Source organism: Echinops telfairi, unplaced genomic scaffold (genome assembly GCF_000313985.2).
Source record: "Echinops telfairi isolate 266 unplaced genomic scaffold, ASM31398v2 ScPeMD7_22;HRSCAF=79, whole genome shotgun sequence".
Lineage (NCBI taxonomy): Eukaryota > Metazoa > Chordata > Mammalia > Afrosoricida > Tenrecidae > Echinops > Echinops telfairi.
The window spans coordinates 1,852,988-1,869,108 of record NW_022103919.1 but is presented as its reverse complement, the minus strand read 5'-3'; the positions used below and the strand labels follow the sequence as shown (position 1 = coordinate 1,869,108).

The 16,121-nt window shown below is 43.6% G+C and overlaps 1 protein-coding gene across 1 annotated transcript in view; it reads right to left on the bottom strand.

Annotated features, from left to right (window-relative positions):
• Positions 1-16,121, bottom strand: part of RALGPS1 (Ral GEF with PH domain and SH3 binding motif 1) — a 353,981-nt gene that overhangs the window by 269,916 nt on the left and 67,944 nt on the right. The window contains exon 4 of the mRNA XM_045288509.1: positions 8,582-8,632. Coding sequence (XP_045144444.1) covers positions 8,582-8,632 — 51 coding nt within the window. The remainder of the gene's footprint in view (positions 1-8,581; positions 8,633-16,121) is intronic.

Below are 16,121 nucleotides of genomic sequence, written 5' to 3'. Positions count from 1 at the left end.
CCGATTAACCGCGATAAACGAGGGTTCACTGAGCAGGAACAATGGGAAAAAGTACAAATTACGAGTATCAAGAATATTGAGGTACACATTATAGATCCTAAAAATACTTAAAGAGCAACAAGTGAATACTGTAAACAACTTCTTGGGAATAAATTTAACTTTGAAAAAACGGACAAACTCTGAAAGACACAACCAAGCTCACTGAAGAATTAGATAACCTGAATAGCCCTAAATCTGTTACAGAAATTGAATTCATAGTTACAACTCTTTCAATAAGGACTACTCCAGGCCCAGGTGCCTTTAGTGGTAAAATCTACCAAAGAAAACACTCAAGCAGAAAATGTTTTGAAAATGATGATGGCAACATATGTACAACTACCTTGATACGACTGATATTTGGAATGTTATACGAGCTGTAAAAGCACCCAATAAAATGATTTTTTAAAAAAAGAAACAACAGGGAATAAAAAATAAAGTAGAAAGATAGTGTAACCTGGGTGGGTTTTTTTTAAGTTTCACACAAATAAAAGCTTATTTATAACTCTTCAGAGATTTAAATCTGAAGAATATCTAAAGAAAGAAAGCATTTCAGGAAGAAATCATGTCAATTCTACATAAACTCTTCTGAAAGGCTGAAAAGGATTATTTCTCAACATTTATATTTTATGAGATCAGCATTGCACTGATACCAAACGCAGACAAAGACATTACAAAAAAAGAAAACTCCAGACCTCTATCTTTCATGAACATAAATGCACATTCTCAACAAATCATAGCAAATTGAACCCACTAATATACAGAAAGAATTTTACATCACAACTAGGTGGAGTTGGAATGCAAGGTGCTTTTTCACATTAAAAAATTAATCAATGCAGGTCTCCATATTAACAGAAGAGCCATGTAAAAGAAAAGCCTGTGTGCTGATCTCAATCCACGTATAAAAGGTATTGCAGATGAAAACCCTCAGACAATTAGGAGCGAAGGAAACATCCTCAAGCTGATAAAAAGCCTCTGTGAAAAGGCTCCGGCAACTACCGCGCCGACGGTGAAAGCCTGCTTTCCCTCTCGATCAGGAACAGCCCAGGCTGGCTGCCCTCACCGCCCTGCTCAGCATGGGCTACCTGCTGTAGCCACTGCAATACAGCGAGTCGAAGAAAGGAAAGCACCCCGTTTACAAAGGAAGTAAAACTGCCACTATCCACAGAGACAGCATCATTCCATAGAAAATCCTACGGAATCAGCAAAAAAGTGAATTTAGCCAGGTTACAAGTTAATTTACAAAATCCAATCATATTCCTATTAAACTAATAATAAACCACTGGAATGGAATTTAAAATAGCATCTACTATAGCATTAAAAAATTGAATACTTTGGGACAAATCTGACAGAGACTTATTGTCATTGTCACTATGTACAATTTGTACAATGTACAAATATTTACACTATGTACAATATGTACAAATTGTACAATGACACTATGTAACATTACTGAAAGAAATTAAAGACCTAGATGCATTAGATGCATATTGAATTGATGCCTCACATTATTCAATATTACTCAGATGTCAATTCTCTCCAAATGGATTAATAGGATTCAATGTAATCACAATCAAAACCACAGCAGGCTTTTTTACAAGCCGATTCTACAATTCACATGGAAAGGCAAAAGGCAAGAAAAGCCAAAACAACTTTGAAATGAAAGAATGAAATTTAATAACTTACACTACTACCCAAGTTCAAGAAGACAGTGGAGGGAGTGGGAAGAAAGGAATGACAAAGGGGTATTGAGGAGGTGACAGACTTGCGCATGATCACACACTAGAAAATGGAGAGGCAGACTTGGGAGTAAAAGCAGGCCTTCCTGGCTCTAAAGATTCCACCTTCCCGCCAAAGCAGACTGCTTAGAATCATGCAGTGCCTCCTGTGACAAGAGCCCAAGCCAGCCCTGTCTGTCTTGCGGACTGAATCATAACCAGATGCCAAGTCCTCATGGATGAACACAGCTGTTCACCAACAGTTCTGCTTTGTATTATTAATTCATTTAAAAGAAATTTGGTTTCTAACCAGCACGAATGTCATGTCCACACTTGAGAAGGGAGAGGCTTGAAGTTGCAAAGTGAAGGCTTCACTGGCTCGAATGTGCTGCCTGTCTGTGTCTACAGCCAGATCTGACTCCTGTCCGAATGGGCTCTTCTTCTTCTCCAGGCACACCTCTCTGGATCCAGAGGGAAACTGCCGCTTCCATTCTGTGCCTGCCATGAATGGAATGATGTGTGTTTGTGGGCAGGAGAGGCCCTTTTCCGCTCTGTTTTCATTGTGACAAGGAATCATTGCAATGGGTAGAATGACTACTAGGACATGAAGTGCAGCTAACAGGCAAGCTCAGCAATAGCAGGTGACAGATAGTGGCCTGGGCTTCATGTCAGCACTGATGTGCCTTCGGCTGGGTGCTGTCCTTTCTCCAACTGTAGGATGCCTGATAGCCTATTACCCAGCTCAGTTCTTTTAGCAAAGGGAAGCAATATAGCACAGGAGTCAAGAGGAAAGAGGACTGAATGGGGCCTTATTCTTACTATTATTACTATATCTTAAATGTACTCGGCTAATAACAATCCATGCCTACTAAGTGAATAGCATGATCCCTCTGCTCACAAGTTTTGTAATCTAGGAAAGAGGCTGATTTTAAACAATTAATTACTTCATTAAGCTGAATAAAGCCATGATGTTTCAGCACACCGGCAAAAAAGTACCATACATAAGCAGCAACCAATGATGCTACAAGTGGGTAACCAGGAGAACCCTATACGGACCCAGAGCAAGAATCTGATCATTCTGCCTCCTAAGGGAAGGAGAACAGAGCACTCCGGGCAGAAGGCACGGTATGTGGGAAGGCACAGAGATGGGAGGCATGTAGCCTAGGTGGCAGGGCTACTGCAGGAGGAAGCCGGGAGGTGTGCTGGTGGACCAGCACACAGAACCTGGCAGGCTGTGTTGAGGAGGAGAATCTGCATCCTATAAGCAGGGGGAGTCAAGAAGGGTTCTAAGTAAGGCAGGAACATGGTCAGATTTTTGGCTTTGAATGGTATCGACAGAGAAAAGGCTGGGGGTGGGTCTGAATGTGGGGAGACAAAAAGGCTGATGCTGTCATCTGGAGGAGAGGTGGCCTTGGTTCAGACAAGGCTGGGGCGGTGGAGGGAAATGATCTGAGAAAACTACCCAGCATGTGACCTGAGAGGGGGGTTTTAATGATGTCAGTGAAACCGATCTCCTCTTTATAAATGACTGCCTGCTGGCAACACTCTTCCCTTCTCTCAGGGCCAACACTGCAATTCCAAGGAGCAGCAAAGACACACAGCCTTTGTCCAACATCCAATGCTGACCTTGACTTTATGGAATGCTTGCCTCTCCGAGCTGGCAAATTATCCGGACAAAAGGCCAGAGGGTCAGGTTCCTGAACCCACAGGCAATGTTTTCCTGAACTGCAACGTGTCCTGTGGCCCAAAGGAAACTGTGAACTTCTTCCATTCCTTAGGCCGGACCTTCTGGAAACCAGAAATGGACCAGCAGATTCTAGACGAGTCATGTTCCACGGTCCCAGGCTCCAACTCTGATGCGGAGAAGAGTGAAACCAGATCACTCTAGTAAGTGCCCCACTGGCCCCTCGGGGACAGGAGGATCAGCACCCCACCCGGATGACCCCTTACCTGCTTTAAACCCAATACTAAGCACCAAGGCTGTGCTCTAACCTGGAGGCAGGTGCTGGTGATACTTTGGTCCCTTACCTCACCTGGCTCACAGTGTAAGCTACAGCCTCTCTTCTGGGGGAGCCTCACTCTTTCTTTCACTCTCTACATTCTTATCGGCTCTTGACCCTGGGGTGCCTGTTCTCCTGCCATCACCTCTGGGGACACTTGATCACACTGGGTAGTATGCTCTCTGGTCACCAGGTCCTACCATGTCTCTAGCGCCTCCGGGAATGACCTTCATCCTCACTGCACTTCAGCTATCCTATGGCATACTCATCACCCCTGCAAGTACAGTCACGGGGCTATCCTCTTGGAGACGCTAAACCCTGAAACGCCCTCCCTCCATTACCCCCCGGGCCTCCAGCCTACAATCCTACCCCTAACCACATCTGTGTTCTGCCCAGCTGGGGCTTTCTGCCCTTCCTCAGTTTCCCAGGCTGTCAAGCCTCTCCCCTGACCAGTCTCCCTCCCCAGGGAAAACACTGCTGACAACCCTGTTTGAAACTCTCCCACCACTTGATTGCCAGGATGCTGCACTCACCCTTACCTCCAGCACCACTTTCTCCAACTCCTCTCTCTCTCTTCTCCATGTGCCCTGCTAAATGTCACTTCTACACACCACTGCACAGCTCAGCCTGATTCTTCTAGTCTCTGCACCCACAGTATTCTCAGTATACCAGGCCACCCCCATCCCTCCACCGCCACCACCGGTGTCTCACATAAGACTTCCACAAACCTCCCAGCCAGTCTCCCTGCCTTCAGTCAGTCTGGCTCAGACAGTTAAAATGAACTTCCTAGAAATACAAATCTGTCTATGTCACCCCTTTTTAAAATGCTTCGGTGAACATGTAAGGCTAGCAAGATAAAGCCCCAGTTCCTTAGCTGGCACAACCTACACCTTCCTACCCAACTTCAGTGTCCCTCCCCGGTCCAATAGGTTTGACCCAGCCTGATGTGTCTGCGCTTCCCCAGGATGCAGGCACTGTGCAATCCCAGACTTCAGGGCCTCTGGCCCTCCCTGCCCCAAATCTGGCTGCTCGTTCCCAATTGTCACCTCCTTTACGACTGACCTCGCCATGAGTCCAGTTTCATGGGCAATCATGCCAGGTCATGTTTGCAGGAGAAACCCAGATGCATTTTCCCAGTCATAACATACTTCTCATTGCTTCTCAAATACCCATCTGGGTTCAAATGTCTCTACTTTTGCACATTTTCTTGGCCACCCTGCTCTCCTGGCTCCTTCTATTCTAAAGCCACCTCCTCTGGGATACTGTACATCCAAGCCCTGCCCTTTCATTGATGCTTCATCTACATCTCTTCCCCTCCCGCTGCATTGTGTTCTCCAACATTGAGCACACTGAGTGATGAATGAGTGAATGAATGAATGAGTAAAGGGGATCTGTGCCTACCAAAACGTCGAATCACAGGGATGAAACAATGCTGACACGGGCAGCAAAAAGGACCGGGGGTGAAAACAAGGCACAGAGAGAACCCTCCCACCCCGATGAATTTGATGCCTACCACAATTCATTTGTCACACTCGGGCCTGCTCAGCGCACCCACTTGCCTCAGACTCGGAGACTCGCCTGTGTGGTTCTAACACTAACCTTAGCCTACAGCACCGCTGCTGGAGAGGCAGAGCACCGGGAGAGGTTCTCCTTTTCTTCTGCCCAGAACACCGGGAACCAACAACGTCTACATTTTGCTAAATAGGCTGCCTTGTCAACAGATGGCTCATTCTGCCGGCAGTTTCCTTCCACATTCCCATTCCATTTCCAGATCACCAGTAAGAAGCAATCCCTTCGGCCTAGGACACAACTACGGGTCTCTTTCCCCATATGGTGCAAAGGTCAATGACGGAAACCAAAACTCAAGGAAGCAATTAATCTACAGACCACCTTCAAAATGATGCCCTCCATGAGAAAAAGAAAAAGGCTAAAAAAAGAAAATGCAGCTTATCAGCCAGGAATCCACCCAGTTCCTGCCATTCAATCCACCACAGTGGCAAGAGGGTTCTAGACCACAGTCACTGTATACAACAAGTAGGTTAAACACAGCTGTCATCTATTAGGCTGCAAAGTGGTGTCTGCATTAACTAGCCAGCTTTTTAAAAAATAAAATTGGTCATGTTGACATTCACCAGGGACTAGGCCAGTTAGGACAGCTTCCATTTTCCTTCCTCTTTGCCAGCCTCAACTCAGCGTCTGCCTGCTCCCTCCATGTCCTGGGACCATGCTATTGTGGTCCCCTTGTAGAAATGAGCAGCCATGACAGACCACAGAGACACCGAATTATCAAGGGCACTTGGAAATTTGAATCTTCAAAAGGCTGTGCTCACGAGGCAGAGCCTTACGGTTTGGGGGAAGTGGCTGCACCACAAAGCAGACACACTGGTCCTAAACACGAGGATTACAATCCTCTCTCTCTCTCTCTCTCTCTCTCTCTCTCTCTCTCGCTCTCTCTCGTTTCTGCTCAAGTCCTGGGAGCAAGCTTTGAGGGTAAAGACAAGGAAGGAGACTCACTGGGGCTGGGAAGTGACAACAGGAAGGGGAGAATATAAGAAAAGAAACTCAGGACAAAAGGAACTGCAAAGAGATTTTAAATTTTAACCAGTTGCCTAATAGTAATATTGATGCTATTTGTTTAAAACATTCATATATGCGATAGGGAAGAAGGCAAAGAATAATTACGTAATGCTATTTGGAAGCAAAATTATCAGTATATAAGAAAATTAAGAAATCAAAGGAATTAAATAGCAACCTTATAATGTCAGGTTTGAATCGGGAAGATCAATATTATTTTTCGTCAAATTTTTGTAAGATAATGCTGTTTAGCAAAGAAACCCTCAAATCTCAGTGGTTTGCAACAATGTTTATTTCATGTTCATAGGTCTACTGAGTAGCTACAGTTTAGGTGACCTCTGCTATGTAATTTAGGCTTAGCTCGGCTCAAATAATCCTTAATACCCTGTTTAATATCAAGTTTAAAGAGCAAAAAAGAGCTGGAAGAAACTTGTCGTGCATCTTAGCACCTCCACTCAGCATTTGCACACGTCTGTTTCTGCCCATGTCCCACTGGTGCATGAGGTAAGGAAGTATACCTCATCCACAAAGAAGTTAAGAGAGGTAGGAGGGCAGGAGAAAGAGTTGTGAAGAAATAATATCTATCCTAATTATTTCAGTCCCCTCACTGTATCTGAAAGCTGGACAAGGAACACAGGAGAATTGATGCATTCAAAGTTTGTGAAGAAGGTCAAATCCACTGTAGACTGCCAATGAAGAAATCGGTCTTAGAAGAAATACAGCCAGAATGCTCCTTAGAAGCAAGGAGAGTGAGACCGCAACTCGGTTGATGTGGACACGTCATCAGGAAAGGTCCATTGGGCATCATGTGTGGCAGAGGGTCAGTGAAAACCAGGGAAACCTCGGTGGAATGGAATGAGCAGCTGCCACAATGGTCGCAAACATACCGACCACTGTGAAGATGTCAAGACCCGCTCCGAGAGGCAATGGACCTACCAGTGAGGGTTTTCTTAAAAAATATTATGCGCATGTGAACAGAAAATCCAGTCAACCAATCAAAAAACAAACAACTCTGACCCTCCAAAAAAAACTTGTGAAAACATACACACACACACAAATGCAAAGTGCTGCCCTATCTTCATGTAAAACACTGAACACGGGAGCACAGTATCCTCCTCACAGTTAGTTAGTTAGATACCATTCCCAAGAAGGTGGAGATGCTCGGTCTGACGCTGCATTAAAATCGTCTATCTCAACGTCCTAACAGTCCCTGTACTGTAAGAGGAAGGACATTGTCCTCAGTGTTTTGAGTTCACACGGTGGCTGCAGCACTCACATTTTGACATATCCCCCTATCTGCATCGTCTTCTGTGAAAGCTGTCCCTCACTCACAGCCACAAGGCTGGGTCCCCTCCACCACGTGTGTTTGTTTTGACCACACACCCTGGTATTGCGCACTAGGCCAGCACTGGGTATGTGATGCAACTACGCTGAGCTGAACTGGAGTTGCTGATCTCTGACTGGGACAGTGGCTTAAATGGGAAACCTATAGACAATAGGCCCTTGAGGTAGCCAGGTTGGACAGACAGGAAATCCGTCACACACAGACAGTAAAGAAGGCAGGGGGAGGGAAATGCAGGGGCAAGAGGCAGAGACACCCCGAGTAGTGGGGGGCTCTCCAGGCTGACTGGACTCAGAGCCCATGGCTTTGGTAGCGTGTCGCTTTCTCTTTCTAATCAATCCCTTTTATGCCTTTTAAACAATTTTGAATTAGATTTCTAGTGTTTGCTTTGAAAAAGAAAGGAAGTAACTACATAGCCTTGTCAGATACTGCTAAATATTTCCAAAAATATTCTTAAGTACAATCAACTTCTTTTTCTTATTGAATGCTATATCTAAAAGTATACACATGTATTCAACGTACATGCATGCGTTGCTGTGACAACCAGTTCCAAAACCAGAAATAAGGCAACTACGAGCTTTGAGGACCAACAAAAAGAGAGAAAGCGCTCTAGAAACACATTCAGCCTACACGCCCTCCTTGACGGTGAACATTTTCAGCAGGAGGAGCTGGAACTAGGAACTGGTGTGGCAAGGCCTATGAACAACCCCTGCTCCTGGGAGGCACCCTACAGAACCCCTGGGCTCAGTTAACAGATAACGCGAGAAAGGGAAGTTCCTGGGAGCTCTCACTAGCAGGCACTTATAGAGACTACAAGACAGAAACCTAAGCTTCCTAACAATGAGTGAGTAAATCCTCCTTCCCGGCCACAATCCTACGGGGTGTCAATGTTTAAAAGACCGAGTACAGACCTCTGGTTGGATGGCTTTAAACACAGGTATATCCATCAATGTGATCTGGCTCTGCAACAAAAGAGAAACAGTGTTAAGCAATACTGTGAGGAGAAAAATAGTTTTCATCGTTTTACTTTGCATCTACACAGAGTAATAAGATATTTTTGAAAGTTCTACTTTCCCGCTTAAAAAAGAAATGAGTGTAAAACTGGATGGATTTCTAAAATACCTCTCCTGTCCTCTCCATAAATCTTAATCCACACCCTTCTGCTTTTCATGTGAGATGAACTTTCAATTTAAGAATTGGTGATTGTTGTTTTGAGAAGGTTGGCAGTCAGGGGAACATTTTTACACCACTTGAACTTTTATGTCAAATATGAATTACTTTATAATTTTAAAAAGTTGTAGATACAGATTAAAATTTTTAAAGCTGAACAAAGACACCATCTATTACTCTAAATTTAAGCTTAAATCTGTGGTTTGTAGAAATTATACATTTCTTCCAAAGGCTATACCTTCCCTAAATTATACAGTTAGTATGTCCACAGACCAGTGTTAGTCCACAAAGTATTTGTACCACCAACCCACAATGAGACAAGTAAAGAAGCTGGGAGCATGGGTTTGGAAGCTTTCATAGCAATTTGATATTGCTGTGACAGTTTCTTGCATATATATATAAATATATATATATATGTCTATTCCATATTGCCATTTATTCAAATTTTTCTTTTTTTTTTAAATCATTTATTGGGGGCTCTTACAGCTTTTTTTTTAAGATTAGGCAATTTAATAAAAATAGGAGCAATCTGAATAACTCACGAATGAGAATATGTAAAATGGTCAATAAACGGTGAAAAAACGTGCTCAACTAAGTCATCAGTGAAATGCAATTGACCCCAAACACCAACCAAACTGGTTGAAACTAAAATAACCAAAAAATGTTCAATGTTGGGAAGAATGTGGACCCCTGGAATGCTCACACTTGGCTATAGGAGTGTAATTCTTTCGTCAATCTGCTAACTATAAAAGTTCATTTGCCAGCGGTTCTACTCCTAACAAAAATATGTATATATGTTCACCAAATTATATACACAAGAATGTTCTTAGCAGCACTATTGGTAATCTTACAGCTCTGACAGCATTCCATACATCAATTGTTTCAAGCATATTTGTACACACTGTCGCCAGCATCATTTTCTAAACATTTACTTTCTATTTGCGCCCTTGGTATCAACTCCTTTTTTTCCCTCCCCCACCCCCTAACCCACGTGACTCCTTGATAACTTATATTGATTTCATGTTTTACACGGACCGCTATCTCCCTTCACCCACATTTCTGCTGTTCAGGCCCCCTACGGGGTGAGGATTATGCAAGATCATTGTGACTGGTATCCCCCTTCCTCCTCCTCCTCCTCCCACCTTCCCTGTCCCCTCATGGTATCACTACTCCCAATTCTGTTATCAGTCTGCAACAGATTGGGAATTGGGGTTGGGGGGGGGGGTGACACAGAATTCCTCACCAAAGCTAGTTTGAGAAGCACTAATGTCATCCACAGAGAAAAGACGTCATATTATGAGGCTGTTCTATTGGGAGAAGCTCATACATCACCAGTAAGAGAAGACACAGTTGCTGACAAATAATGTAGGCCAAGACACGGACTGACTGAATTCACCTGCCCAATCTACCTCCTTAGATGACATGGGCTGCCAGATGTCAGGTAACAGATGTCTCTCTGACACGCCAGAGCAGGAACTGCGGGTCTTGGGATGCCCTCGCTGTGAGCAGACTCCTGCACACTGAGCACAAGAACCCAGTGAAACAAGAGTGAGCTCTGGAGTTACAGGGCCCGGGTCTGGAGACTATTGCTTAACAGCAAGATTATCTTTGCCTTGTGACATAGCCTTTCCTATCTCCGATGCCACATCTAGAAAAGAATGGTCACTATTTTAGGATCTTTGCAAGAATTCAAAACACAATGTGTAGAATGTCTGACACTTGCAGGATCCTCAACAAATAGATTTGTTGTTGGCAACAGGGAAGTCACATAAGTGGATTCCATTAGCATGTGAATGTATAACTCCTGACCAATAAAAAACTGGAAAATAAGGAACCAGTAATTTGGTCAAATACCAATGCAAAGTAAAAGAAGGTTATTGCATTAAGCAAACTTATTTGGCCTATCACCTCTTTTCCAGAAGAAAGAAAAGTTACTCAATGGCCTGGAAATTATGAACTTTTGTACTATAGCCCATAATCCAGGGTAAAGTGTAGGTATCTGCTTTTGCAATACCCCTGGATGGGGTTCCAATCCCCTCCACCCCCATCCCACCCCAGGCTTAATAAGTAAGCCAACAAATACTGTCATGAGAAAAAAAGAGCATGTTGGAAGAAAATGGCAATATGCACAAGCAGGTCAACCACAAACCAGGAAGGGTGATGGCTCTAGGCACAATTAGAAGATGGTTCAAGGTCACTGGGTTCCTGAGAAGTCAAGAGTGCAGGCCCCAGCATACCATCCTTGGTAGACAAGCCCTGCCCTTCTTGGCACTGGGGCACAATGCTCTCTCTAGGGGAAGCTTGGTGGCACCAGATGTCAAGAGTCACTTCCGTGAATCCGAGCTCTTCCACCTCTGGGTTCCACCCACAGTGCTTAAGGGCATATGGCATTAACACAACGCGAATCTGGTCCCCACAATTCAGGTTAAGTGGTGAGCAAGGCCTGAAGGCCTGTAAGCCCTGCTGGGGCCACAGGGCCCAGAATTACCTCCTGTGCAGACTGGCGTTTCTACTGCCAGACCCACTGAGACTGTCAGCCAAGTTCTCCTCATATTTGAATTAATTCTGCCCTCCTGAGGAACAGAAAGACCTTGTGAAAACAGGAGATGTGTGCTGAAAGCTCAGGCCTTGGAAATCTCTCCTGCAGTTCAAGTTAACTCCCTATCCGGGAGAACCGGCAGGATGTTTGCAATGTCATTTAGGAAAAGAACCAAAAGTCTGCTAATGTGAAAATGAGAAAACTTCCTTTCTAGCCTGCCATCAGTTCTAGGATTTGCTACTGAATTTCCAAGTGATTTATTGAAATGATGATCTTACAGTTCAGAGGATTTGTGATGGTCCCAGTCCCCAGTATTCTTTTCCCTAAGTTTTTAAATCAGATGATGTGACCATAAGGCAGGAAATGTGTCCACGCATTTTATTCAAAACCAATAAGCAACAGAGGTCATCGCATTTAAAACAGACTGGCTGATGCTAAACACAATCAGAGGGATTTCAGGGGGGGGGAAAAATCCCTATTTCTACCTTCTCAATGTTAACCCAAAAGCAGCAGTCATTTCCAGAGCAAGAATATAGAAGATAAAAGATCCATAGGTAAAAAAATTAGATCTTTTAGTTTTTTGTCATTTCCTACAAGGTCAAATTCATGTAAAATGGCTGCTGGTATGAAATCCTTCCCAGGAGGCAGATTTTCCATAAGGGGAGGGTGTGGGTGGGAGTCTTCAGGCTGAAGTCAGGTCCTGACATACTTCACAAGAGGCTCTTGGTCATTGGAGAAGTGCCTCTCCCTTAGGAGAGATGCTGTGGCTTCCGGGAGAGGAAGGGAGTTTCCCAGGGGCGTATTACCGCTTCAAAAGAAACACAAGACTGCGAGGCTCCCACTCTTGTTTCCAAGCAGTAGTCAGAAGCACATGTTTGGGACTGAACAGGGGCGCTCCCAAACAATCTCTTAATGGCTTATCCGTATTTCTGGAAGAAAGCCTACATACAGGATGTCCAATTAACCTAGTCACCTGGCAATGCTTCCTTCATCAGCGCTCTCTACCCAGCTCCTTCTCCCTCCTACTCCAGGCCCTCTAGAAGTTCAGGCATTTAGGGGAAACTGCTACTCTCCACATATCCAAATTGCTTCAGTAGCAACAAAGCCTTCAGACTAGAGACCTAATTGAAGCACTTCGCGATGGGGCCCTAAAGAAAAAAAAGTGGTCCCAGTGATTTGGCTACTTGGTTAGCCAAAAATTAAAAAAAAATGTTCTTCATATAAATTGAATATGGTATGCCCCACTCTACTCACAGCACCCAAATATAAACTTTAAAACTTTTGGTAAAGCGATGACATGTCTGATCTTGAGAACAGTAATATCTTAATACATGCAGGGTATCCCTACACCAATGCACAGCCAGGAAAGCTGGCTAGAAGAATTTCACCGAACAGAGAGAAGTCCGCTCCCAAGAATCAGTCCTGCTTCTACATCCAGAACACAGAGAGCCCTTTGGAAATTTTAAAAGTGTAGTCAGCTGTCCAGCAGGGCCATCCATGATGAGGATGGGGTATAGACTGTTTGGTTATTTGGGGAAAGTAAACTGGTCATATCTTATATGAATAAAGCTTAACTTTGTGGTTTTAAACCTACAAAAACGTGTAAGGTAAGTACAATACCTCTCACAATCCCTTATCTAGATTCACAAGTTATTTTAACGCTTTGTCTCATTTGCTTTCTCTCTCTCACTGCCGCAAGTCCGTTCTGACTCCTGGTGACCTCTTGGTGACCTCTAGGATAGGGTAGAACTGGCCCTGTGGGTTATGAGACTGCAATGCCTTATGGGCGTAGAAAGTCATCTCTCCCCCTCGGAGCAGTGCGACAATAACCACTACACCCCTAGGGCTCTTATCTGTCTCTCTGGGGATATAATTATCTACACATGTATATATATTTTCTAACTCTCTAAGTTTGACACAGATACGTATGACTCTTTACCCTTCAATCCTGGAGCATGTAAAAGGATAAATCAAAAAGTCTGGACACCAGGGTCCAGTTCATATCTGCATGAATTTATTCAAAACAAGATGTGTCCAAGGCTGTCTCTGCAGTCAGTGGATAACTGCAGACAAGTGCTCTCATGAGGGCACCTTCAAAACACTGGGTCTAATCAAAACCATGGCTTCCAAGGGGATGTGGGGGGTAGTTAAACTGAAAGCAGAGAGGTTCATAAAATGTGGTGATTGCTTTTTTGTATCCTAAAAGGGTAGTCTTGATAGATTTGCTCCAAGGGTATCGGACTATTGGGAAGATATTTTTACAAACTGAATACTACACTGGTGAGGAAAAACAAAGAAAAAAGTTGCATCAAGAAATGTTTTCTCACCATGACAGTGGACCTGCTCAGTCTTCAAGGGCAGCAAAAGTTGTCCTGTGAGAATTACATTGGAAAACTTAACCCCGTCCAGCTTACAGTCCTGAACTTGCCCCTTCAGACTTCTGATCCCCAAACTCAAACAACATAAACACAGTATGGGTCCCTTGAGTATGCAAACTGCTATTTTGATGTGGTGTAAATTGCAGAGCGCAGATTTCTTCTGTGAAGAGTTAGAGAGATGGAATTACTGTCTTCAGAAGGGTATAGTCCTAGATTAAAGATACGTTGAGAAATAATAGGTTCACATTCTGATATTTTTATTTAATAAAGGCTTTGAAGATTTTGCAGTAGCACTTTTTAACTTACCCTCATGTTTCCTAAGAATAAAAGACTTGTCTTATTTAAGGGTAAAATTATTAAATTCATTGAAAAAATCATATATGGAGTCCATAATCAATTTTTTATGATCATCCTAATACTGTTTTTATAACAATGTTTTGATCCAGTATCATGTGTTGCATTTATATATACTCATAAAAATTAAAATATCTGACACAACAATCCCTACACCTACAGAAATAAAAGTACTGGTATATTAAGAACTTAATAGAGACATATTTATATGTCTTAATAGAGAGTATATTTATTATATCACTATTCACAGGAAAAAAATTTTGGAGACACCCTGAATCAAAAAGAAACTGTTGAAAAGTTGTATTACATCTTGACTCTGGAATATTAATCTCTTAAAAGTAGCGAATTAAATCTATACATGTTGACTTGGAAACGTGACCATGTTGGATTAATGAGGGATAAAGACAAGGATTTGAATTTTGTTCTGTATCTTTCTCCCGTTTTATTCAGGACCATCTATTGTGTCCCTGTTCTGAATGGTCAGTAGTGGTAGCTGGGCACCATCTAATTCTGGGCTCAGAATAGATGAGGCCATGACTTGTGTAGTCTAGGGGCCTGGTGGCACAATGGTTATGAATTGAGCTGTAATCTGCAAGGTCCACAATTTGAAACAACAAGCCGCTCCATGGGTGAAAAATGGGGCTTTTGCCTCCTGTAAGGAGGCAGAGTCTCGGAAACTCACAGGGCAGTTCTAGCCTGTCCTGTAGGGTCACGGTGAATCGGCACAGACACACTGCAGTGAGTTTGGTCATTTTCGTTTATCAACCCTATAAACTGGTTTCTTCTTTACCTTTTGCCCCAGATGAGTGCAGTTAGAGCTTACGAGGATTTTAAGGATGTTACACATACATTTTATTAATACTATACCAATTGACAGAACTATTCCACAAGACTATGGCTCTCTGTCTTTAAAGCCAGTAAACCAACCTCATAAGCTGTTTAGCTGTGTCTAGGAAGTATCTGTAATCATCTCTCAATGACTCTCTTTTCTATTTATGAACATATGTGCAACATACACAGACATGTATGTACATATGCCTATGGATACGCCTACACAGGCATGTGGAGTTTACTGCTGGTTCAGACATCTAGCCACATATATGTCCATGAAAAGAGTTTTGCTTTGTTTTGAAAGGTAAAGCAGCTATCCTTTTGTTTATGATTTCCTCCAATGGTTTTAAAGACCCTAAGCCCCCAGAGGAAATGGGCAAAGGAGCTTCAGGGCTTACCCCAATTCATACAGCACCCTCTCCTTCCCCACTGTGCCTCCTGCTGGATTCATTCACACACTCAGCAACCCTGGAGCCTTTTACTCCTAGTGTGGGGTAATGACTGCCAACACTTCTCGCCAAGCCTGCAGTGGGCAGTGGTGGCACCAGCCAGGTCCAGGACACGGGCAGGCTCCCAGCTCTGGCTCTGGCTGATGGGAGCAGCAGCAGCGGCTACCCATGATCAAGGGTGGCGACACCATTAGGGTGGGAGCAGCCAGGACCACCACTGCCAGCCTTGCTTCTGGAACCTGCAACCCATTCCCGGACCAGACTGGTTGTCCAGTCTCCAGGCCACCTTTCCACATGGCCTGTGCCTGGATGTGTGCAAAACTCTAATACAGCTGCCAGCACAGACCCCACTCAGCCTCGCCATGTACCCAGGGAGGGTGGCTTCCTGTATTCAGTGGATACAGCTCTCAGACTTGGCCCTGTGGGCGGGCTCCCATAAGGTTTTAATAGAATAGACTTTGCAAATTATAGAGGGACTACGTGTATGGTGTTCACACATTGCCTAAATCACATAATATCCTATTTTACAAAACATATTATGGATATTAAGGGGCACACACCTGCATATGCCCATGAATCTATTCAGAGATTATTTCTTATACATGCATATGCCAAATATATTTATATATGAGGATGGGGAAATAGATCTATGAACATGTATTTATAGGTTTAGTATTAAGGTAGCAGAAGGACATTGGGCCTCCACTCAAGTACTCCCTCAATGCAAGAA